At 45.0% G+C, this 22,719-nt stretch overlaps 1 protein-coding gene across 3 annotated transcripts; it reads right to left on the bottom strand.

The window, feature by feature from the left end:
- Positions 1-2,970: 2,970 nt before the first annotated feature.
- On the bottom strand, positions 2,971-19,609 carry CCND1 (cyclin D1). 3 transcript variants are annotated; one of them, XM_002186716.7, is made up of 5 exons: positions 19,150-19,609; positions 17,219-17,434; positions 16,649-16,808; positions 11,554-11,702; positions 2,971-6,515 (listed from the first exon to the last, which is right to left on the bottom strand). In XM_002186716.7, exons 1-5 carry the CDS (start codon positions 19,345-19,347, stop codon positions 6,360-6,362), a joined length of 879 nt encoding a protein of 292 aa, XP_002186752.1. In that variant the 5' UTR covers positions 19,348-19,609; the 3' UTR covers positions 2,971-6,359. The 3 variants fall into 3 exon arrangements, with proteins under 3 accessions (XP_002186752.1, XP_041572617.2, XP_072785604.1); XM_041716683.2 differs by lacking the exon at positions 19,150-19,609 and adding an exon at positions 18,529-18,681; XM_072929503.1 differs by lacking the exon at positions 19,150-19,609 and adding an exon at positions 18,028-18,339.
- Positions 19,610-22,719: the final 3,110 nt, after the last annotated feature.

Here is a 22,719-nt window from a genome sequence, read left to right as displayed (position 1 = left end):
CTGAATAAGAAATGGCATAAAACTTTTGCCTTGGAAAAATCAGAAAACTACACAATTCTAGTGCAGAATTAGTTAGGGTGACGTCTGAAATAGTGCCCTCCTGTCTGATAGAATTTTACTGATACTTGTTCCTTAATAAAATGATGGTGTTTTATTTTAGCAAAATGTTCAGCAGAAAGGAGGCTGATTATTCAGTCCCTGCATCCTGACTGTGCATCAAGCAGAATCAACTCAGCATATGTCACTGTCTTCCATTTCTGATTTTAACTCCCTATTTTGCTGCTTTATCTCAACACTTTTTAACTTTCAGCATCTTCAGGATTCTGGGGAAAATCAACACTATGTGGAATCTTTCTTGATAGTAGGAACTGTGAGTCAGCAACCCTTTAATTTTTTTAGTTGCAGCTATTGTTCCAGCAGCAAGCTTTGCTGCTATTGTCCACTGTTTGTCCAGCTCACGTTTACTGGACTGTGGGAACGGATTAGGGTTTCATGGCTTTTTTTTTCTTCTTGCATAAACTCTTGATCAAAGACATTCCTTGGATGACAAAACACTGTATACTGTGTCACACAGCCCTGACCAGACTGCACGAACAGTAGTTTAAAAACACATGCCTACATTGTTCTCTAAACTGGCCTGCTTTTTTTTTTTTTTTTTTTTTTTCAGTGTATGTGCAGATATTGAATTTTTGAGACCCCGTTTACCTCTGTTAAAAACATACACATACACAGAAGTTATTGTTAATAAGCACTTGACAGTTTCAGAAAGTTAAAAGGCAAATTACTCTAATTACTCTAAGACTAAGAACAGACAGAACAGAATGTAATTTCTTAACAGAGCTAGGAGTTGTATCTGCAGTGTATTTCCTTCCTGAGGAGACCTTGGTTGTGGGGCAGGTAGTCGAGTAGACTGGAAGCCTAAACCCACATGGATTATGGCATCATATGATGTGTCAAAGCCAGAACACCTGAGTAGGGTAGAGAATGACTGGAGCACACTTTGGGACTGCATTAACCTGCTTCACCATAAGTACATTGTTAGAACCACATTTTGAGAACCTGGCTTATTATAGTTTTATGTCCCAGCCTTTTTTAAGTTCTCTTATGCATTAGGAGGAGGACAAGTTTCAGAAAATTGCAGTAGCATCATTATTCCTCAAACTAATGAGAAAGAAAAAAAATGGTGTTAGCAAGCATGGAGATACTTTTTCAAGGAGCCTTGCCTTGTGATTTGTATGAAACACTCCTTCAGCAGAAACATGGAGGAAAGAGACTCCTGAAGACATGTTGAGCAGGTTTACAGAGGGATTTAAAAACACGGGAGGGCTGAATTTTGGTGGTTGGAAACCACCAAAGGAAGGAAGGAGAGATGATGTTCAGGAGAAGGAAAATGTAAATAATAGAGCTGACTATGTGGGCTTAAACCTACTTAAGTCACAACACTTAGTTTAATAGCATTTATAAAAGAGATGGGAATGGCAAAACTGACTTAACATGTTCAACCAAACACAGGTTTACATTTCTCACAAGATTTTATCAGCACAAGATTTTTGTCAGAAGTCAAGGTCCCCTAAGTGTGTCTTCGCTTGGTTTTCAAACACTTCGGATCAGAGGGATGAGCCATCAGCCATACAAAAGAAAGCTACTTGTTCTTTCTGGGGTTTTGGGGTTTTTTATGCTGGGAAAATGAGTAATTTTTGGCCCAGACCAATTTATGCCTTGGCTTGATTTGTTTTTGAAGTCCCAGTGAGTTTAGTTCAGGTCATCTTTCAGTGCTTTACACCTCCCAGTGTAACTCACTGTACAGAGAAACTGCCCATTTCAAAAGGAACAAACCAGACCCCATTTATACTGGTTTTACTTCACCCACCTGATTTGGGATTTTGCAGCTGGTCACACAAGCTTCAGGTTTCTGGCTGAAATGACTGGGAAACCACCAAGCTCACACAAGGTCATCTGGGATTCTTCTGATGCAGGTGGTTTCCCATCTAGTGGTAGCTGCCCTGAAAGAAGCTTATTCTGCACTAGACAACGATTAACACATTAGAAGTTAGCTCTGCAGTTTCATTTTTCATTTCCTGTGCTGCACTCGCTGCACAGAATCAGTTGTAACGTAAAGTTTAGTAAATGGGAAACTCAGAAGGCAGATACCAAATTTCTAATTTGTGATAGGGAGGAAAAGCACTTGGCCTTTTACACAGTTTTTTTTTTTAAGGCAGAAATAATTTCACAGGATAAATAATCAAATACATGGGTTACAAGCTTGACCATCTCCAGTGAAAATAAGCTATTTCTGCTTTGTTCAGCTCTGAAAATAATATTAATAATTGATAATGTGCAACCCCTATTTTCAGAGATATTTTGGACTGTGTATTGGAACAGAGGTTATAATTTTTTTTCTCATTTTATTTTGTAATAATATATAATTCCTGTCCTAGGTCCAGTTCTTTTCTTACATACTTCTAGTAGGCTTTAATGTTTTTCAGGTTTATTCTGTATTCTCTTAGCTGTAAAAGCTGTCTGAGGGGAAGCCACAGAGAAGAGAGCAGCTTAACCAACTGGTTTTTAAAACCAACTGTCTTCTGCAAAGGTCTTCTGGGACACAAAACCTTCCACCAGCAAGCATTCTGTGCCATCCAACACCTACTTTGTTTTACTCTTCATTCACAGGAACCACCAAAGGGCATTTTACTATGACTAATTTCCTTTAATGTGAAAAAATAAAGTCTTCAGGCAGGGAAAAAAAAAAATATTTTGCTTCTTTAAAAAGACACGTTGGTGTGACAGGCAGGCAGTTACCTCCCCATGGCTTGAAACACCCACAGTTTCCTAAAATAACAAAAGGTTTTCAGCTTCTAAAATGTGTCAAACCTAGAAAATGTCACGTGCTTTACTCCCAGCACCAGGGAGTTACAACCATCCAGCATTTTCAAGGCAACTGAAAAAATGTAAATTAAAGGATGACAGCAGTTGGGTTTTACCAATTTTATTTCTAGACTTTAGATTTTTTTGCTGGAAACTTGTCTGTTACAGGTCTGTTGGTGAAAATGTGCATTTCAGACCAGTTATGCCAATAAGTACAATATAAAAATGTACAAATCTGAATTGCTTTTGCTTACTACAGATTGTTATAATGATGTGACAAATAAAGCATCTCTGTTGGCACGTGAACCCACTTATCTGGATTTGGCCTTTTTCAGTACATACAATATTTTTTAAAAATTTGCAGTACACACTACCACTCAGTGTAACACATAATAAAACCAACAAGCACTAAACTCAATAATCATGTTTGGTTCAGAGACACAGAGATGCCACGAACAGAAGTGTTTTATGAGGTAAGCAGTAAGAAATGTTCCTGAAATTTGGACAGAATATATCCAGTCCTCCTGGGTCCTGCGACTGCTAGTAGCATTGCAATGCTTATTTATGCACTATGTAGGATCTTAACTGCATTTGCCTCAAAATGAGTTCTAATTCTGTTTTGGTTTAGCAGCATACAGGCAACAGCTAGATTATTCTTCAGCATACAACTCCGTTAGCTGGCTTATTTATGAGATTTACAGGCTTTTTTAAATTAGCATTATGCTATAATTAAAAAAAACAAACAAACAAGAAACCCTAGTATATCATAACAGATTAAACACAAAAAATACTTAGAGTTCCAGAAGATAACCTATCATACCAAGTGATGTGTCCCAGCTGAGGGAAAACCACATCAGGTGGCACACAAGAGATATTATAATGCACCTTTCATATATCAATGTGGCTAATAACACAACTTAAAACTACTATGATAATAAACCCCAGATCAGATGAAGAATCCAGCTTTATAAAATGCATAACAAAAAAAAAAAAAAAAACAAAAACAAAATCAAAAACCAAAAAAAAACAAAAAACAACCAACCCTTGACATTAACTGATCTTCTGAAATGTCTGCTGGTTTTTAAATTAATGCAGAGACCCATTCAGAGCAACGTTCGATGCATTTCCGTTTGCAGTAGAACTATGAGGCACTGTAAGAACATCAAAACCTGGTCTAGACACGGGTAACTGAAGTATGAGGTATTGTGAAACAGGAACCTTTTTTGGAATAGAGCAGTAATCACATTAAGTAAAAATTGATCACATAAAAAATCTACAAAAAAATGATGTCAATAATATAATTTTCTATGAGAAAATTAAAACCTATTACATGGCAGTATATGACATTGTATAACAAAAAAAAAAAAAACTGATCCACAAAATAGCAGCAAAACACAATGACAAAGATACAGGAAAGCAATGTTAATTTTTTTTCAAACCATGCTGGGAATTTATCCATAGCAGCTCAATAAAAACGGAGCATCCACTCCTTTTCTTTTGTCTTTTTCTCTTTTTTTTTTTTTTTTTTAAATATTTTGAATTTTTTATCTTTTTTCCTTTTTTACTTTTTTTGTTGTTGGTGGGGTGTTTTTTTTGTTTTGTTTTTTTTTTTTTTTTTTACAATCAACACCTTAGCGGCAGTTTTCTCACATACATTTCACCATCACATTCTCCTCGAGCATCAACTTCAACAGCTATGTCCACATCCCTTCAGCTACTTTCTAAAATAATAATAAAAAGATACATAGCCAAGATGTGCAAATTTTCTATTTGTAGCTAAATAAAAAAAAAAAAAACAACGGGGCATATACTGGAATAAAAACTTCTTTCAAGTACTCCAATTTTCATACCTATTAACTATGGTGTTTTTTCATGGTTAGACTGCTTTTGAAAATGTATAGGAAGGGGCCAAATAGACTGCCTGGTTTTGGGTTTGTTCTTTGAAGCATGTCCTTTTTTTGCTTTAATAAGCTGGGTTAAAACTGCAACATCAAGGGTAGAAAGATTTTCTTTTTCAAAAGGGGCGATTGCATTAATTTACAAATCATACTGGCCTTACAAACATCCTCTGCAATAAATATTCTTTTTAGCCTTAACTATAAATTATATATTTTAGTGTTTAAAAACCTTCAATTGTAAAAACATCTAGCGATAATCCTTAAAACTATGTGTCCTATATGTGAACCTTTAAGGCCCCTAATTTATAAAGATGAGTTGGCACCAAAGGATTCTAAACTTCAAACTTTTCTATAGAAAAGGAAAGAAATATATTCTGGCAATTTGTGAATGCAATTTTCTCTCACTGAAACACAACCTTCAGAAAAAAAGAATCATCTCTCCTCTAACACCATAGTTAAATGCACTTGCTTTGCAATTCCAAGTTTGCCAACAAGCACTTTATATATTTCCAAACCATTCCATTATAAAAACAAACAAACAAAAAAAAATTCCCACACAATAAGAGAATGTATTTCCTATATCTAATGGACTGAAAGTGCTTTGAATGGAATGGTTTTAGAATATTACAAACAAATAAAAAAAAAAAAAAACAAACAAGACTAAACTGTGGATTGAACCTGACCATAATTAGGCTGAATATCTGTGGAGTCAGAACAGCATTTTTACACAGGTAACTACAAAAATAGGAAGATTACAAAAATATAATATATTATGTCACTGTTTCGGTTTCTCTTTATAATAGGGTCCTGTATGAGTAGTACATTGGCCTTTCCCAACCATGCTAAACTGGAACCCTACAAATGCCTCAATGCACAGGCAATCCACAGGCACAAAAAAAAAAAAAAAAAGATTAACACATAATAATGCTGCATACTAACATACACTAACTTATGGGTTACGTTAACCATTTATAAGGTGAAGAGGATAAAAAAAAAAACAAACCTAAGGAAATAAAATAAACATTTACAGATGAATTATAAAGTGACTAAATGCAAAAGCAAGCAAGATACAGAAAAGCCTAGAACTGCGTTAAAGCTATGCTTTTTAAAGAAAAAGAATATTTCATTTACTATCTAAAAAAAAAAAAACCCTCTTCTACTTTAAAAATGGTTGGTTGGTTTGTTTTATATGTAAGAAATCAAATCTAATACCTCCCCTGGAGACATTTCGTGTGTTAATGCCTATTTTTACAACATACAGACAAGAACACTTTAATATAAAAAACTAGTTGATTATTATTGTATAAAATCCTCTATTTTTGTAGCACAAACCCCTGGGGGTAATGCAAATACTATTTTTTTTCTTTTTTTAAGACAGTTTTTGGGGTATTTTTTGTTTATTTGTTTGTTTGAAGTCACAGATGGAAGGGAGACAGAGCAAGAAAAAATATAACAAGATTGGCTTTTCCCTTCTGGTATAAAAATGTCCTGGAGAAAAGGGTTTCTGGGGGGAGATCCTGATGCCGATTCCTTCTCAGATGCCCTTTCTTTGTCTGCTTTTCTTGCCAAGCAAATCCATTTAGGAAGAAGTCCTCTTTAAATGTTCACATCTCGCACATCGGTAGGTGTGCAAGAGAGGTCTGCTTCGTCCTCTACAGTCTTTGTTTCTGAAGATACGTTGTGCTGCTGTGCCTGGCGTAGACTGGACTCCAGGAGGGACTCAATCTGTTCTTGGCAGGCTCGTAAACAATCCTGCAGGAAGGTGCAATGGAAGGGGAGAGAGTGAGAAAGACCCAAGATTCCTTCAGAAAGATCACAGGCTAAAATACCAGTTTCTTGACAAAGCAAGAGAAATGTTACCGGGTTATCTGGGAGAGCAGAAGGCTGGAAAGGAGGGTGGGAAGAGCAGAAGCACCTGACAGTGAAAGGACTGGCTGAGCAAGCCTGTTTTTTTGCAGACTCTACCTGGCACTCCTGCTTCTCTGCCTGTGCAGTTTACAGTTCTCTGCAAGCCCACTGCTCACAACTTTCTACTTTTACCCCAGGAACCCTTTAGCAGTAGTCTGCTAGAAGCAATGCTCACCAACAGTGACTTTCTTCCCAAGCTAAATTCCAACGATAGAAATGCCATATTGAGCTGCCCATCGCCAAAGCTGCCTGCCAACTGCTGCAATGTCCAGCTGTGGGCAGCTGATAAATTCCTAGCCCTGAAACCATCTCCAGAAGTGGACTGGACTGTCGGACCCCAAAAGGGAGAGGTCTCTCAGAAGCACCACAAAGCGCCTCCCTAACCATGCACTACCAAGCCCATCCAAGCTTCCTGTGTGCTACCCCATCCACCTGGAAACCTCAGTCAGGGTGAGACCTTTTCCTCTCACTTCCAAAGCGTTTTCTCCAAGCTGGGTGTGCACACATTTATCCTGAGGGCTCAGGAGGATGCACAGGTCTCGCTGGAAATTAAAAAACCATGAAGAACTAAGGAAGGTCCTGTCTGTGGTGGGGAAAGGCAACCTCCCCCAGGCATTATGCCATACCATGAGGAGAGATATCAGATTCCCAGCAGGCAGAATTTGAGAAGCTCAGCCTGCACAACCTCCTGCAGGCGGTGGAGGCCTGTACATCCACTGCAGTGACACAGAAATGGTGCCCTAAACAGGCCAAACAATCCCACAGCATTTTGCCAAAACTCATCCAGTGTGCTGTTTACCCTTATCTTTATAACAAACACGGCAAGCTTTTCCCCCCAACATCTTTAACTCTGTGTATGAAGGACTTTGAAGTTTCCTTTCAGCATTGCCTTTTCTGATTTAACCTATGACATGTGTTAGCCCTTGCGGTGAACCCAGTCTTCCATGATAAATTGCCGTCAAAAGTGTTAGGATGTGCATGACTGAGAATGAATGTTGTTTTCCTGAGAGGGTGACCTGCCTGCTGTTTTCTTTATTTCCCAGTTTCAATTCTGCCTTCATTCAGAGGCTTCTTGTGTGATCTACCAGCTTTTCACTGATTACACTACCACAAGAATCTCCTCTGCCACCAATAAGGGCACATGACATTTGGGGTAAAATAAGATTAGAAACCCAAGCAAACAATTCTCTTCAAGTCCTTTCTGAGAGAGAGGGAGGTTAATCCTACCTCTAAGCAGATCAGACCATCAGTACAGCTCACTGAAAACACATAACCTATGACCTTTCCTGGTTTAAACCCTAGTGTAATATTTCCTCTTGACAGAGACACACAGCATTTTAAATGACAAAAAGAAACACCTCATATCCTAAAGTCATCATGCCTTTGGCTCCTGCATACCTGTGGCCTCCACAATCAGGTCTCTATGAAGTCCCTGCACCCAGCCCTCCTCCAGATATGGCAGATCAATCCTGACTGTAAGGCTCCCCCTTGTACTTCAGACACATTAAAGAGTCCACACCAGCACAGCTTTAGGTGTTCCTGGCTTTACAAAGCCACTTATGGGGATAATTCTTTTCTAGCAAGTTCAGTGGTCCAAACTGAAAGCATTTTAATTTTTCAGAGCAAAATTAATCTTCTTGGGTTTTGTTTTGGGGGTTTTTAGTTTGGGTTTGGTTTGTTGGTTTTTTTTTTTGGTTTTTTTTTGGGTTTTTTTAGGTGGGAGTAGATTTTATGGTGAGTTTTGATGGGAACTTCATGGGCTTTTTTTTTTTTTTTAGTCCTGACCATTTGCATACAGCATGTTTGACCTCTGAAAACTAAAACTATTCAAAAGAATTTCTATAAATATCTATTCTTCTCCCTCTGGAGTCCAGTTATGAATAATTACATAGGACTACGTAATTTAAAGGCACTTTTTTCCCACAATTTTTTTTTTCATTTAAAATTCTCAGAGTGCAGCATGCTGTAATGTTTTTTTAAAAACAATCTTTACAATATATTATGAACAGACTGTCTTAAGCTACAGTTGAATGAAAAGTGTTTTTTACTCTTTAAGGTATTTTGCCCATGTCTTATTCACATGGCTATTAGATAAATAGTTTGCCTGTAGGAATACATTAGAGCTAGCAAAAAACAATGCAAAACATAAAATTCACTGTGAACAACCTCACCAAAACTGTTTTCATTCTCAGTATTTCTCAACACTGAAAAGCAAATACAAAACTTGTGCATTACTCTGATAGCTTCTCCCAACAACTTTTCTGCTTCACTACCCAAATTTTCAATGCCCACAGTTTGTTCAAGGTCATAAACCCTTCCTGGATTAATTAAGCTCCTCAGTGAAAAAAAAAAAAAAAAAAAAAAAAAAAAAAAAAAAAAAGGACATGCTAGTTTAACTGAAGTGGTCAAATACCTTTAAGACACAGTGGACATGATCAGACTCCAGGGTCACATAGGAAAGGAAACAAACAACAACAAAAAAGGAACTGCTTGGAAGTCCTTTGTTCCTGCCTGACCTGTTCTGGATAGCAAGCACATGTTTGAAGGTGCCTCTGAGAAGGGGCAGGCAGGAGGTGAATTCCAATGCACTAACAGACAGCATGGAGACCCAATCTAATCTAGTTCAGCAAATTTCTGGCCTGGAAATGAATGTCAGGTAAAATTCCATCTGTTTGGATGATGGGGTCAAAAATAGAAGGATGGAAGACAGCCCAAGACTTCTAATTGTGATTATCTGACTTCTAATTACCCCTGATCAAAGGCAAAATGGGAAATTGGACTCCTACCAACATATAAACATGAACCATAAAGGAATTCCAATCAGGTGATATTAATTTTACTTTAGATTCAGCTCTTTTTGATACTAAAAGTAAAAAAGTGTAATTATGTAACCTGAAATCCAACAGACCTGTGCTCCAGCTAATGGATCATCAGGGGGAACACCAGCCCTGCTCTTAACATTCCAAGACTATCCAATATAAAACCTGTTCCCTGACATCACTGGGGCATAGCATAGATCATACAAATCCTAGTGGAATGAGAAAGCTGGAATGGCATTTCATACCATGGATTACATAGACAGGTATTTTGGGAAAGTCTCCCTGCAGGGGAATCATGTTCTGTATGAAACCAAGCAGATTCATCTCCCAGAACAACTGCAGTGGAAGTTGCTGCTCCCTTATTCCACTCCAAACTCAACAATATACCTGTGCACTCACAGAACTCTGTGATGCTAATTTTCTGTAGCAATCCATACCAAATCCTTATTTCTATCTAACACATGAATATATTTAGCACTGGAAGCTGGAGGGGAATTACTCCCTTTTCAAGCTGTTAACCAAGCCCAGGTCAAACAGATTGTGGCCTTGCAATGACTCAGGACAATCAGAATGAAATAATAAAAAAATCCTCTTTTCTTGCTAAAGCAACTTTGTTTTCTTTTTCAAGAGCTCTGTCATCAACTAAATCAAGTCACATAAGAACAGGCCATTGTTTTGCACGATGTGAGAGAATCCACTTCAGTGCCCAGTATCAGGCATGGTTAAATCATCTTGCTTGAATCAAGATGCTGCCTGGACAGATAGCAAGCATTTTCCCTCAGTACCTGCTTCAAACATCTCACCCTGGACAGTGGCCAACCACACACTGGAATTATCTGCATTGCTCACAAACTGACTAAAAGCATCACACGTGCACACCAAACTGAGCAGCCCATTAGTTCAGCTTTTCTTAGAGAATTCAGCATTTCAGGTCCTTAGAGCATTTAACATTTCCTGCAGTGATAAAAGTGGCAAAAAGAACGTGCTCAATACTGAAGCACTGTTCAGGTGATAACATAAAATAACAACCTGAGATACTGCATTTTTCAGCAATTTTTTCACACAGTCTATCAAAAGTAAAATATTCTTTTGAGAATAATTAATTGCAATGAAATCGCTCAATCCCATCAACAAAGCCCAATTACACAACCCAGTTTTGCAGTGGCTGGACTGGAAGAATTTTCTATGCATTTAAATTATTAACATGTAAAATAATTTAATAGCATCTCCAAGATTCTGCCCCTAACCACAGAGTTGTCTTTATTTGACTCATTGTCTAGTGCTTGGAGACCTCACAAGAACCTTTTTAAAGCATCTATTTATTGGTCTTCCACATTGTTACAAAACAAAGCTCAACTCTGCCCCAACTTCACACACCATTATGACATGGATCATTGACTTTAGGTCTTCCTTGTAGGCTCCCTTCCTGGCCCATTCACTCATGAAAGGTTTATTGCTCACTAGTTACTGATGTGCATCTCCTGGAAGCTGCAGGGCAAAATGAAGGGTCCTGTGAGGACCATCTACCTTGTCAGAAAGTCGTGGGACAAGCATTTGTTCCAAAAAGGAATTCAATACCAGCTACTGTGAAGGTCTAGCATGTAATAAACCAAATTAGATCATTAGAACTCTTTTAAGAAGAGCTTTTTCACACCACTTGGCACAATAAAAAGCTTCAAGAATGGTCAAAGATAAGGTCAGAGATACCACAAGTTCTCAGCAACTGTTTCCTGGACTTATTCCCCAAGTTTTGTTTTACTCCTGGTTTAATTACCCCCAGCCAAACACAGCCTCTGCGAGATCCTAAGTCAGGGCAGGGCTTTCCTCCTGTGCCAAACACCAGAGCTGGATGTGCCATTCCCAACTGGGCATCACAGATTATCAGTGGGCATCACAACAGCCAAAACAAGCCGCCTGGGCACAAGAGAACACATTGAGAACCCCCACTCTGAGGCTTGACCTTTCCCAAGATCTACTGTCAGATTAGCTCCCGTGCAGTAGGCAGGCATTCATTCTTAAAAACCCTTAATGCAGGAGATCAACCAAGAGAAAGAGTCACTTACCGGATCACATTTGATAACTTGTGATAGGAAATGTGTGAGGCATTGATAGGAGAGGAAAGTGTTAGTGTTCCCCAGATGCAGGCCTTGCACAGCTGCTACCACGCTGCCAGCTGCGATCATGGAGGGTGGGTTTGAAATAAATTTAATATCTGTATGAAGAAAGGAGAGAAAAAAAAAAAAAGAAAAAAAAAGAAGAAAAAAAAAAAAGACTGAAAAGATTGCTTTAGGAGAAGCCTGTACATACACATAAACTCTTTGTACCAGCATGGCTTTCAGCTGACAACTATTGCATCCAAAAAGGCAGGGGAAATGGTGAGCAGAAATGTGCCTCCTGCTCTAAAACTCTTATAGGTCCAAACATGCAAACACTTATCCACATGAGAAACTTCTCTGCAGAGAGTGGCCCTTCCTAGCACTGGGCCTGGGAGCCCATTCATCACTTGGAGGTACTTTTATCATAAGCAGAGCCCCCATTTTTCCAGTGTTAAAATACTTTGCTCCTGTGAATAATGCCAGGGGGGTCAATGGCACTGCACATCTGAGAAAACCTGCAGTGTTTTGCATGGTCAGATCCAAGGTGCACTCTAACAGCAAGTCCTGGGCCCCCTTAAAAGCAGAAACCTTTGCTCTGACACTCAAAGGAATATTGCTTTAATGAACAACAACATCAACAAAAAGAAAGAAAAGAGAGACTGCTTAACCCTGTCAGGAGGCAGATAATCCATATTTAAATTAAGGCTTCATCTTAAAAATGCTTTGTCTCAACCTAGTCTCTTGTCAGTGGCTGCCATCCATCCTGGCAACAGGGATTTAATGTAAATGTGGCATAACTAAGTGACGGGGGTCCCAAGAATTGGCGGACAATCAGTTACATTCTGATGTGACACCATGCTGACAAGAGGCTGGGCCCCCTTCCAGACTGCATTGCTGTAGGTCTCTCCACACAGACACTCCCAGGATCCCTTAAGGGGCTATCTCTGCCATTTAGCATGTTTTTCCTTTGGGTTTGTTTGGTTAGGTTTGAGTTTTTCTAGTGTTTTTGGGGTTTTTTTTAATAATAATAGTCTACATTTTAATGATAAGACTCTTTTCTACTGAGCAGAAATGCATTTGATCTGTGGCAGTGAACACCTTGAAGGAGAATCAGGAACAAAGGAAGCAAGTGGCACAAGTCAAGGTCCAATTTTGTGAGGGAGAAAGGGAAATAACACAATGTACACCAGAACCTGAGATACATTCCTTCAGCTTTTATCAGAATACAACTTCCTCTGTGCTGGAGAAATATAAACCATCTGTCAAACCCCTGAATGAAATCAAAGGAATGGACTGCTTAGAGGGCTAAGTGGAACTGTTTAAGTATTAAATCATGCATCTCCTTTATTATGATAAAATAACTTTTGTGTAAATGTTTTACCAGTGGAACTAAAGCCTTCAGGACTCCATGGAAGTCCTGGCTCTGAATCTGTTCACTTAGACACCTCTGACACTCCACTGTGGCCCTGATCAATACCCAAAGGGCACTTGGCCCAGCATCCTACGGACCTCCAAAATTAAACTGATACACAAAATTCTGGCCAAGCTTTGAGGATGCACTGCCAGCGAAAAGGCAAGTTCGAGTGAAAGTCATCTCGTTTATGTTAAAATAAACATTTCAAAATAAATTTGCTTTTCCCCCTTTTCCTAACTGAAATACTGACACAGAGCTGCAGGTGGATTTTGGAAATGGGGGATTCCCAGCAGGGATCCCACCAGGATGGGGTTGCTTAGAGCAGTAGGGTGGCAGTGCCTTCCCAACACTGTTTACGGAGCGCTACAAACGGGACATGACCAAAATGTGTCACTTTAATGAGCCTGTCCTGACAGGACCACGTTTGGGATTAATATTTGCGTTCTTCTTTTAAATGGAGCAGTAAACAAGAACATGAATTCATAGTCACACCCTCATTCTTTCCAAGGTGGAAAAGTGATAATGAAGTTTAAATGACCAGTTTGTGTCTGTCCCCATAACCACTCCAGACAAGCAGCATGGACTGCCTTTTTGTTGCAACTCAACAAGGAATTATTTGTGGCAGAGGCCACTAATTTCAGCATATTAATCAGGGGGCCCCTCTTGCCTGTAATTGGATGCCCCCAAGTGAAGAGTGTGGCATCATTGTCAGCCTCCATCGCCTCATCTTGCGCTATTGAGCACTCAGGAACAAGGGGGCTTCGGTGAGATGAATTAGACCTGACACAGCCACAATGGGGTAGGGGGCCCCATCAATTGAAGCACACATCCCCAGTAGCCTATCTGAGACTTCATCCAAAAAGAATAAACAACTTCAGCGTTGTTAAAAAGAGAGAGAGAGAGAGAGAGAGGAGGGGGAGGAGAGAGAAGAATGCCAGCCACCCTGAAGGGAGGACAAAGCAGGCATATAGGCGCTGCAGCGCTTTAAAAAAAATTCCTAACAAGGCGAGTCACCCCTTTTCCTTTTTAAATGGAGCAGCAATTCCATCCGTCTGGAGAGCTCGGGGCTATGAATGAAAATCTTTTCATTGAGACAAATCAAAACTGTGAACATAAATCACTTGCTGCAAGATGCAACAGGTTCCAACTGGTCACATACCTTGAGACTTCCAATTTTATACAGGCCAGAGAATGGGACAGTTGTAACAGGCTCATTTCAAAGGGGGATCTTTCTTTCTCCTTTGGAGAGGACCAAAGCAACAACAATAATAACAGCAATAATAATAATAATAAAAATAAAAATAATAAAATAAAAAGGAGCCTGGTATGTTTTGATAACCAGAGGAACATAACGAAATGCTGAAGCTCCAATATCTGTTGCTATTCATTGTTGTGCTTGTATAGAGCTGCATGCAGTTCTCCCTCAACACCAGTCTTAACTTGGGCCAAAAGAGGCCTGCTTCCTTTTGAGCTCTCTCTGCCTTGCTCTGCCATGCCAAAGTCCCATTCATTAAGCTCAATTATGTGTTAACTTCAAACAAACCCTGGTAATTTTTTTTCTTTTCTCTTTTTTCTGTTTTTTCTTTTTTTGCTTTTTCTCCCAAACCTACCACAGCACAAAGGCATGCTTTGGTGAAAATGGATTTTTCAAAACCAAACCAAATCAAACAAACCCACTTGTACTTCTACTAGCCAGACAACTGGAGCGGGAGCCTAGGAGGAATTCCCCTCAACTTCACCTTGCAGCAGAACCTTCTTTTTCTGGAGCACACACATAAACACTCATCTACAAATACTTCCACAGGCTTCACCTTGGTAAGCCAACTGGCCAAGGGTTTGTTTTCTAAGCAAGCATTATTTTGCAGTCTCTTCTTAGGAGAACCCCCTTTACAGAAGAGGGCACAGGCAAAGGAGAGACTGCACTTGCCCCTGAGGCCACTTAAGCGAGCTGTCAGTGTTTCCAGTGGACTTTGGATCAGGCCCCACAGCATCCAGGCAGCACAAGGCATTTGCAGTCCATCTAGGTTCATTTTGTCAATGGGGAAATGCAGCACAACCCAGCAACAGCAAAGCAAAGTCCAGATGCTGCTTAAGCCACATGTGATCTTCACTAGCCAACAAAGAAGTCATGAGGAAAGCAGAAGGTAGAGAAACCCCTGACATCCAAAAATAACAATAAAAACACAGAACCTAGTGGTAGCCTTCCTGAGTGCTCCTTCCCCAGGCAATATTCCCAACTCCAGTAGGGAGCTGAAGAGGGCCCCAACTCTGGTGAGCTCAGCGCTGTTTTTTTTAAAAGCTCAGTGAAACTCCCAGAACATGGTTCTCATTTACTGATCCATTCTCCAGCTGTGGTGTGTAGCAGTGTTAAATAAAGGCTCTGGATGTGCTTCCTAAAAGAAACATAACAACACTGACAGTAGATCAAAGTACTGGACTCTTAGCAAGTCTCCAACCTTTGAACTACTCTTGCTTTCATCCCTGTCATTGCCAACACAACAACCCAGGTTAAACATCCCTACATCCAAAGGGGAGCCCAGGTGGCCGTTCTTTTTAGCTCCAAATCACACCTCCAGAGTCACAGCAGCCTCATATCTGGTAGAACCTGGCACAGAGGGACACACTGGATTTTCCCAAAATATTGCTGCCAGCGGTTTGAAGGTTGTGGCGCTTCCAGCACTGAGCATTACTCCAGGCAACCTCACCTATGAGCTGCCCTTCACGCTGATGTTAGGCCCAAGATGAAGAGCAATGCCAATGTTTATAAACTTCTCTTTTATGGCTTGGTCATTCTATCTTTAGGCCTTGGAGCAGGACCGGTTCTGTGAAATAAAACTTTTTTTTTGTTGTTTCTGGGTTTGTTTTTTTTTTTCTTTGTTTCCTTTTATTTTTGTTCATTTGTGTTCCTTCTGAGTGCCTGCCACCTTCCTTCAACCTTTTCATACCAAATTCAACCTCTGGAAAACAAGCTACACAGCACTAACGGGCCACTGGCATGTCCCACCGAGGTTTTGGAGTGGACACCATGGCTTTTTGGTGTCTTTGGAGGCCAGCCCTGCTCATGGCTCCAGCACAGCACGTGGTCACGAGGGTGCAGATGGCAGCGGCTCGATCCTGTGCCAGGAAAAGCCTCTGTGCCACGTGGCCCTCCTCCAATCCACCAGCCACCGAGGAGGGGGGAGAAGACGCAACTTGAAGAGGGAAGGTTTAAAACCCCCACACAGTGCTATTGACAGGGAAAATCTCCCTCCGCCTTTAAACACTTGTCCTAAAGAATGAATCCACACAGGGAGAGATTCTCCAAATGGGCAGTAAGCCTTTTGCAGCCCCCACATAAATCCGGTGTGGGGAGGTGAAGAAATCGTGCCACACTGAGCTACAGAGAGCAGGGGTGGGGGGTGGTCGCTCTCCCTCCCTGACAACCACACAAAACTCCGACTCAGAAGTGAAATATCTTCTGAAAAGAAAAACTTACCTCTGGCAAAGTAATCCACCTTCTGCAAACAAGGGGCAATAATCGGGGCTTAAACTACCTCCCCGCAGCTCTGCGAGCACGCCTGAGACCAACAGCTACGGGAAGCTTTACAAGCCGGGGGGTGGGCGCATGTCGGGGAGCAACGCGCTTTGCGCAACGTGCAGGGCTCATACCTGTAGCGCACAGAGCCACAAAAGTCTGAGCATGTTTACGGATGATCTGCTTGGTGTCCTCTGCCAGAGGCATTTTAGTAAGAAAATGTTCAATGAAATCGTGGGGGGTCATTGCAGCCAGATTCCATTTCAGCTTATTCACCAGCAGCAGCTCCATTTGCTGCAAAGAGAAGAGGGACGGGAAGGGGGAAGGAGAGAAGAGGAAGAAGCGGGGGGAGCGTGGTTAGAGCGCTGTGCCGCTGCCGGGGCGCGGTGCGCGGGTCCCCCCCGCGCCGGGAGCGGGCCGGGGCAGCGCCCGCCGGGCCCGGCAGGGGGAGCCCGCGGGCCGCCCAGCGCCGCGCGGGTGGGGGGCGGGGGGGTCCCGGTGCTGCTCCGATCCCATCCCGGCCCCATCCCTGCCTGCCGCCAGCAGCCCCGCAGCGCGGCCGGGGCTTCCCAACGTGCCTTCTTTTTTTTTTTTTTTTTTTTCTTTCCCTGTATTTTTGTATATCTATATTTTAATATTTATTTCGTTTTTGGTTTTTTTGTTTTTTTTTTTTAAATTCCTGAAGTGATTGAACGTGAAATTACCAATAATTCGTCGGGTCTAATGGAGTTATCTGTATAAATGCACAGTTTTTCTGCGGTGAGAGGAATAGTTTCCTTCATTTTTGAAGCCACAAACATGCAGGTAGCTCCGAGCAATTGCAATCGGCTTTTCTTGAGGGGTTCGAACGACAAAAATCTGTCCAAATAATTCATAGCCAAGGGGAAAACTTCCTCTTCGCACTTCTGCTCCTCGCAAACCTGCAAGAAGGAGAGAGATTGTTGAAGAATAATTTAATTGAGGCGAAAGCCAGGTTTGTCCCGCTGCTCTCGCCCTCCCTCCTCCCTCACCACCAGCTTTGCAGGGCAAGGTTGAAGGAGACGAGGGGGAAACGGAGTTGGGAAAAAATACATAAATATGAGGAAAGTAGCGGCATCAAAGAAAATGAAAGTCACGAGTAACAAAGTGGGGGGAAATGTTGCGTTAGAAACCCGCAGGTGATTCATGGCAAAAGGGGAGGGGGGTAATCGAAGAAGAGGTCTGCGCCCAGTTTTCCAGCCCTTAAGAACAAATTTTTTAAAAGGGAAGAAGACGGAAATCGGAGGAAAACGCTAACCCCCGTGGTTGGTAACGGGGTGCAGAGCCGGGCTGGGCCCCGGATTTATTTATTTCGCTTTTATTTTTTCATCTAATTTGCCGTTGTGCTGCCGATTCCCCTCTCCGGTCGAGACACAAAGGTGGCGTCCAGCCTCATTTCCCCAGACGTCATCTTTTCAAAAAATATTTTAAAATATTTAAAAAATTATTCGAGCTCTCAAAAAAGGCTGAAAATGAAGCAGCGGGGGTCCTTTACCGAGGCCCGTGCCTCTGGTCCTGCTGGGGGGCTCCAGGAGGATCCCCCGAAGTGAAATCCACCGCCTCCCTCTCTCGCCCTGCAGCACAGCCGGGCGCGACATTTCCCCAGAGCAAGGCAGGGCGCTGCGGTTTCAAAAATTAATTAAAAATACATCACGGGCACCGAGGGCTTCCGAAAAGGCATGAAAATGTAGCCCAGCTCCTAGGGCTCCCTCTGGGAGCCCCCTCGGACGTGTCCCGCCAGGGACGAGGCCCTTTCAAACTGGCTTTTCCCAGGCGACCTTGCCGATCGCTGGCGCAGCACAAGCGTGCCTTTGAGGGGTGACCGCAGCTCCAGCCTCTCTTCGCGTTGAACAAAGGAACTTTCACCCTGCAACTCCCCCCAGAAACGCAGGAGCCCCTCCAGCCGGTCCCCCTGCCCGTAGCCCCAGCGGGGTCCCCCGGCCCCCGACCTTCCTCCCCCGGCCCCTTCTCCCGCTCCCCCCCGCCACACACACACCCTTGGCTCTGCTCCCCGGGACTTTCTTCGTTTTTCTCCCGATTAATAAACACTTTTCTTTGCAAATAAAAGAACAAAGATGGCGCATAATACTGGCACGGGCAGCCGCTTGCATACGTGTACAAGGATATTAATTTAAAATCCCCAGAAAACACGAGCTGGCAGGGGCTGGCGGCGGCCCCGCGCGGCCGGGGGTTCGGCGGCCGGGCTGGGGCCGCTCCCCGCCGGGCCCGGGGAGCCCCGAGCCGGCTCTGCCCCGGCTCCCCTGGCTGGCACCGCCGATCCCCGACGGCCGGAAAAGCTGTCGGGCACCCTCCGACTCCCGGGGGGCACCGGGCGGGGGCGAGGGGGGGGTGGGAGAGCTCGTCCGCCGCCCCTCGGCGCCGGGACCCGGTTGCGGCAGCGCGGATACCGAGCCGGCCACGGCGGCGGCAGCCACCGCCACCTCGGGCCGCTTCCCCTCGCTCCACGCGGGCGGCCCCGAGGGCAGGCAACGTGTGCCGCGCCGGGGAAGCGATCCCGGGGGAAAGGGAGTGGAGACAGGAGATGGGACAGCGGCTCCCCGGATTAATTCGTTTCGGTGCCGGAGCTTGCAAGGAAAAGTCCCCGAAAGATACAAACCTCCAGCATCCAAGTGGCAACTATTTTCCGCATATATGGCAAGATTTCTTTCTGCACGCACTTGAAGTAGGAGACGGAGGGCGAGCAGGTCTCCTCCGCCTTCAGCATTGTCTGCAGCACCCTGTCATTGAGGAGGTTGGCATCCAGGTAGGCTCGTCGGATGGTCTCCACCTCGCAGCACAGCAGCTGATGTTCCATGTCTGCCTTCGTCGCCTCGAGTCAGTTCTCTGCAGCAGGACTGAGTCAGTCGCTCGCTCGCTCGCTCTCTCTCTTCCCCTTCCAGGAGTCCCTTGGATGCTGCTTCTGCTACTGCCGCTACAGCCCTCTGGAGGCTGCAAAACTTTCTAACTTCCAACAAAACTCTCCTGGTGTAGTCCCTGTGACGTTAGTGTTGTTAAGCAGAGATCAAAGCACGAGAGAGAATGAGAAAGAGAGAGAGAGAGCCAAAAGCAAGGGGCAGAGCCCTAAAGCCATCCCATAGGCTTCAAGTCCTTCCCCTTTGCTTAACTTATAGAGAGCAGGGTTTTAATGCAAATGAGACAAGGGCTCGCTTTCTTCAAGGGCAGGGGAGAAGTGGGGGAAACCCAAATTGTCTCTTCAGTGGATCATGCATAATTTTAAAAATGGAGCGAGTTTTGCACTGGGAGCCAAATGATGAATGGGGCTAAGGCCACACACAGACACCAGGGAGAGAAATGCAAGGAGACTTTGTATTATTTTACAGGGGCGCCAGGGAGGGGAGTAGAGCAGAACCAGCGCCTCACTGTTTACTATCATTAATAATAATAATAATAATAATAATAATAATAATAATAATAATAATAATAATAATAATAATAATCGTGCTGTCACTGGCATGTAGCTGCCACGCTGTCCTTTAAAAAGGCACACTCCCAACCTGAACGCCTACTCTTTATAGCTGATTCCAAGGGAAAACCTTTCTCCTATTTCCTCAGTCCTGTATTTTCCCAGCCAGGATGGTTTTACTGCACACCAAAATTTTTTTTTTTTAAACAATTGAGGTGTCCACCCCTCTGCCAAGATGGTTATTCTTCCAACCCTTTTTTTTTTTTTTTTTTTTTTTTTAAAGGTCTTTCCTTCCATTTTAAAGGTTTCACCTTCCCAGAGGGGCACTGAGGTGGCAGGGGACAGGGCAAGAACTAATCCGAGGTGCAGCCGGTGGCAGTGCACACCGGGGAAGGCCATGCTTGGCACCCCACCCCCACTGCTCACCGCCACCCAGGGAAAATATCCCAGCGGAGCAGCAAAATGGAGGCCAGGGCTTCCTCCAGCACCTCTGGAGGGGAGATGAGCTGGTGGGCTGGGAGGGAGGTGCTGGCAGACACTGGAGCCTGCAGGGGCCTCATCCACGTCTCCAGGACATTCTGTCCACACGTGATGGGGCCCCACCGTAAATAATGCCCGCTCCCTGGCCGAGCCTCCTGTACCTGAGGACACTCTGCTTCGCACTGTTTGTTAAAAAAGGGCATCTCTGAAAGCCTCACTTTCCCAGGGGTTGACAGCACAACTTGAGGCCCACTGGGGAACACTGGAGGTGAGACTGATGCATGGGAGAAGTGACTTGTCCTGCCCCAAAGTGGCATAGGGAGAAGCGGGAAGGCTGTAAATTGGGGTTCATGGATTAACCTCAGCCTTGGTGCTTTGGCATCACCTGGGTGTCAAACACCTGCCTGGGGTACAACACTGATGGCAGAAACTGCAGATGGTGGCAGGAGTTGCTAGCCATGGAGGACACAGCATCTCTCCTGCGTGACCTGCAGGGAGAGCAGTGCCAAAGATCACAGGGCATGTTGTTGCACAGTTGTGTGTTTATGTAATCTCTTTGCATGGACTGTCTGCCCATTTTCTCATTTACTCGTTTGCTTGACCATTTGTCTCCATTTTGTCTCCGTCTGCCAGGAGGAGGAGGAGGAGGAGGATGTCGGAGGCCCCGCGCTCTCAGTTCCTCTTGCACGCCACAGCCCATGGGGAGACTCCAGAGGGTCCCTCATCGAGAAAGCTGTCCCCTGTCCCTCTGTCCCTCCGCCTGTCTATTGTGCTTCACGCACAGGACGCCCACTTCTGTTTCCACAAGTTTAGCTGGCCGGAAAGGTTTTAATATTAAACGAAGAAGCACGCACGACCCCGCGCTCTCGGGTGGGAATTGGATGTACATCCGGGGAGACCCTATTTAATTAACAACCCTGCACCCCCAACACCTTTCTGGCGAGCAGCTGGTTTGGCGAGCCCTTGGGGCAGCCGGCCGCATTCCATTGGACCGTGCCAGCTCTTTCCTTCCGAGCATTTGTTCCCGGCCGCGCTGCCAAGACACACGGGTCCCTCTCTCTGCGCGGCGCAGCCTCGCCATCCTCCCGGTGGCCGCCGGTGGGAGCGGGCTCTCCGAGGTGCCTCTCCCCGCTCGGAGCACGCGGCCGCCGCTCCATTCATAAAAGCAGCGCGGCGGGACGCGGGGCTGCGCGGCGGGCGGGCGGTGCCGGCGGCGGGCGGGGCTGGCGCGGGGCCCGGGGAGCCCCCGCGGGGCGGCGCGGCCGCAGGAAGCGTCGGCGCGGGAGCCAATGGGGGCGCGGGGCTGTTACCGGGCGGGACGGGCAGATCTAAGCCTGGGCTCGCCCGGTCCCGCCGACACAAAGGGGACGGGACGGGTGGCAGCGCCAGAGCCGCCGCCGGGCCGCCCCCGCTCGCTCCGGCGGCGGCACCGGGCGGTCCCCGAGCCACGGAGACCGCGCCGCCGTGCCCGCACCGGAGCCTCGGGGTGCGCTCCCTCGCCGAGCCGCTCGCCCCGCTCCCGAGCCGCCCATCCTTGGATGCGGGATGCAGGATGCGGCCGCTCCCGCCACTCTCGCCCCCGGGGGCTTCCGACGGCGCTTCCTTCCTGCCCGCTCTCCCTCCTTCGCTCTCGTTCGCTGCCTGCCCGGCGCTCCCTTCCCCGCGGCGCCCGCCCGCTGCCGGCGACGCCGAGGCCGGGCCGCCACTTTCTCATGATGTCATCCCGCCCCCGGCGCTGCGCGCTGCCGCGCCGCGCGGCCCCGCCGCGGGAGCGCGCATTCCTGGCGTGCTGGGGCTCGCCGTAATGCCGCGAAGAGCAGCGCAGCGGAAGAGAACGTCTTCCCCCCCCAGAAAAAAACCCCACTCCTGTTCCGGACTCCTCTGGTCAAGGAAGAGAAGGAGCTGCTGGAGAGGGTCAGGCAGACGATGACAGGTCTGGAGCAGCTCTCCTGAGAGGAGAGACTGAGGGAGCTGGGATTAGTCTGGGGAACACTGCGAGGGCATCTCATCAATGCTTATAAAAACCTCCAAGGGGTGCCAAGAGGAAGGTGTCAGACTCTTCAGTGGGTGCCCAGCAACAGGATGAGGAGCAGTGGCCGTAAACACAAAGCACAAGAATTGTCACCTTAAGGGGAGGAAGAACTTCACACGGAGGGTGGCAGAGCTCTGGAACAGCTGCCCAAGGAGGGCGTGGGGTCTCTCTCTCTGGAGACATCCCAAACCCACCTGGAGGCATTCATCTGCGGTGCCCAAAACCCCAGGGCAGCCGTGGGGGGCTGGTGA

The sequence above is a fragment of the Taeniopygia guttata genome, chromosome 5, assembly GCF_048771995.1.
Source record: "Taeniopygia guttata chromosome 5, bTaeGut7.mat, whole genome shotgun sequence".
Taxonomy (NCBI): domain Eukaryota; kingdom Metazoa; phylum Chordata; class Aves; order Passeriformes; family Estrildidae; genus Taeniopygia; species Taeniopygia guttata.
The sequence above is the reverse complement of the archived record's forward strand: the minus strand, read 5'-3'. Positions and strand labels throughout refer to the sequence as shown.

What these genes read in the sequence shown, in the direction of transcription:
- CCND1 (XM_002186716.7), bottom strand. Translation starts at nt 19,347, where the DNA reads ATGGAACATCAGCTGCTGTGCTGCGAGGTGGAGACCATCCGACGAGCC. An exon ending in TTAGACCCGACGAATTATTG is followed by an intron (nt 16,809 to 17,218) that starts GTAATTTCACGT and finishes TTCTCTTTGCAG; the next exon opens with CAAATGGAGCTGCTGCTGGT. An exon ending in AAGTTATCAAATGTGATCCG is followed by an intron (nt 6,516 to 11,553) that starts GTAAGTGACTCT and finishes ACCTTCCTGCAG; the next exon opens with GATTGTTTACGAGCCTGCCA.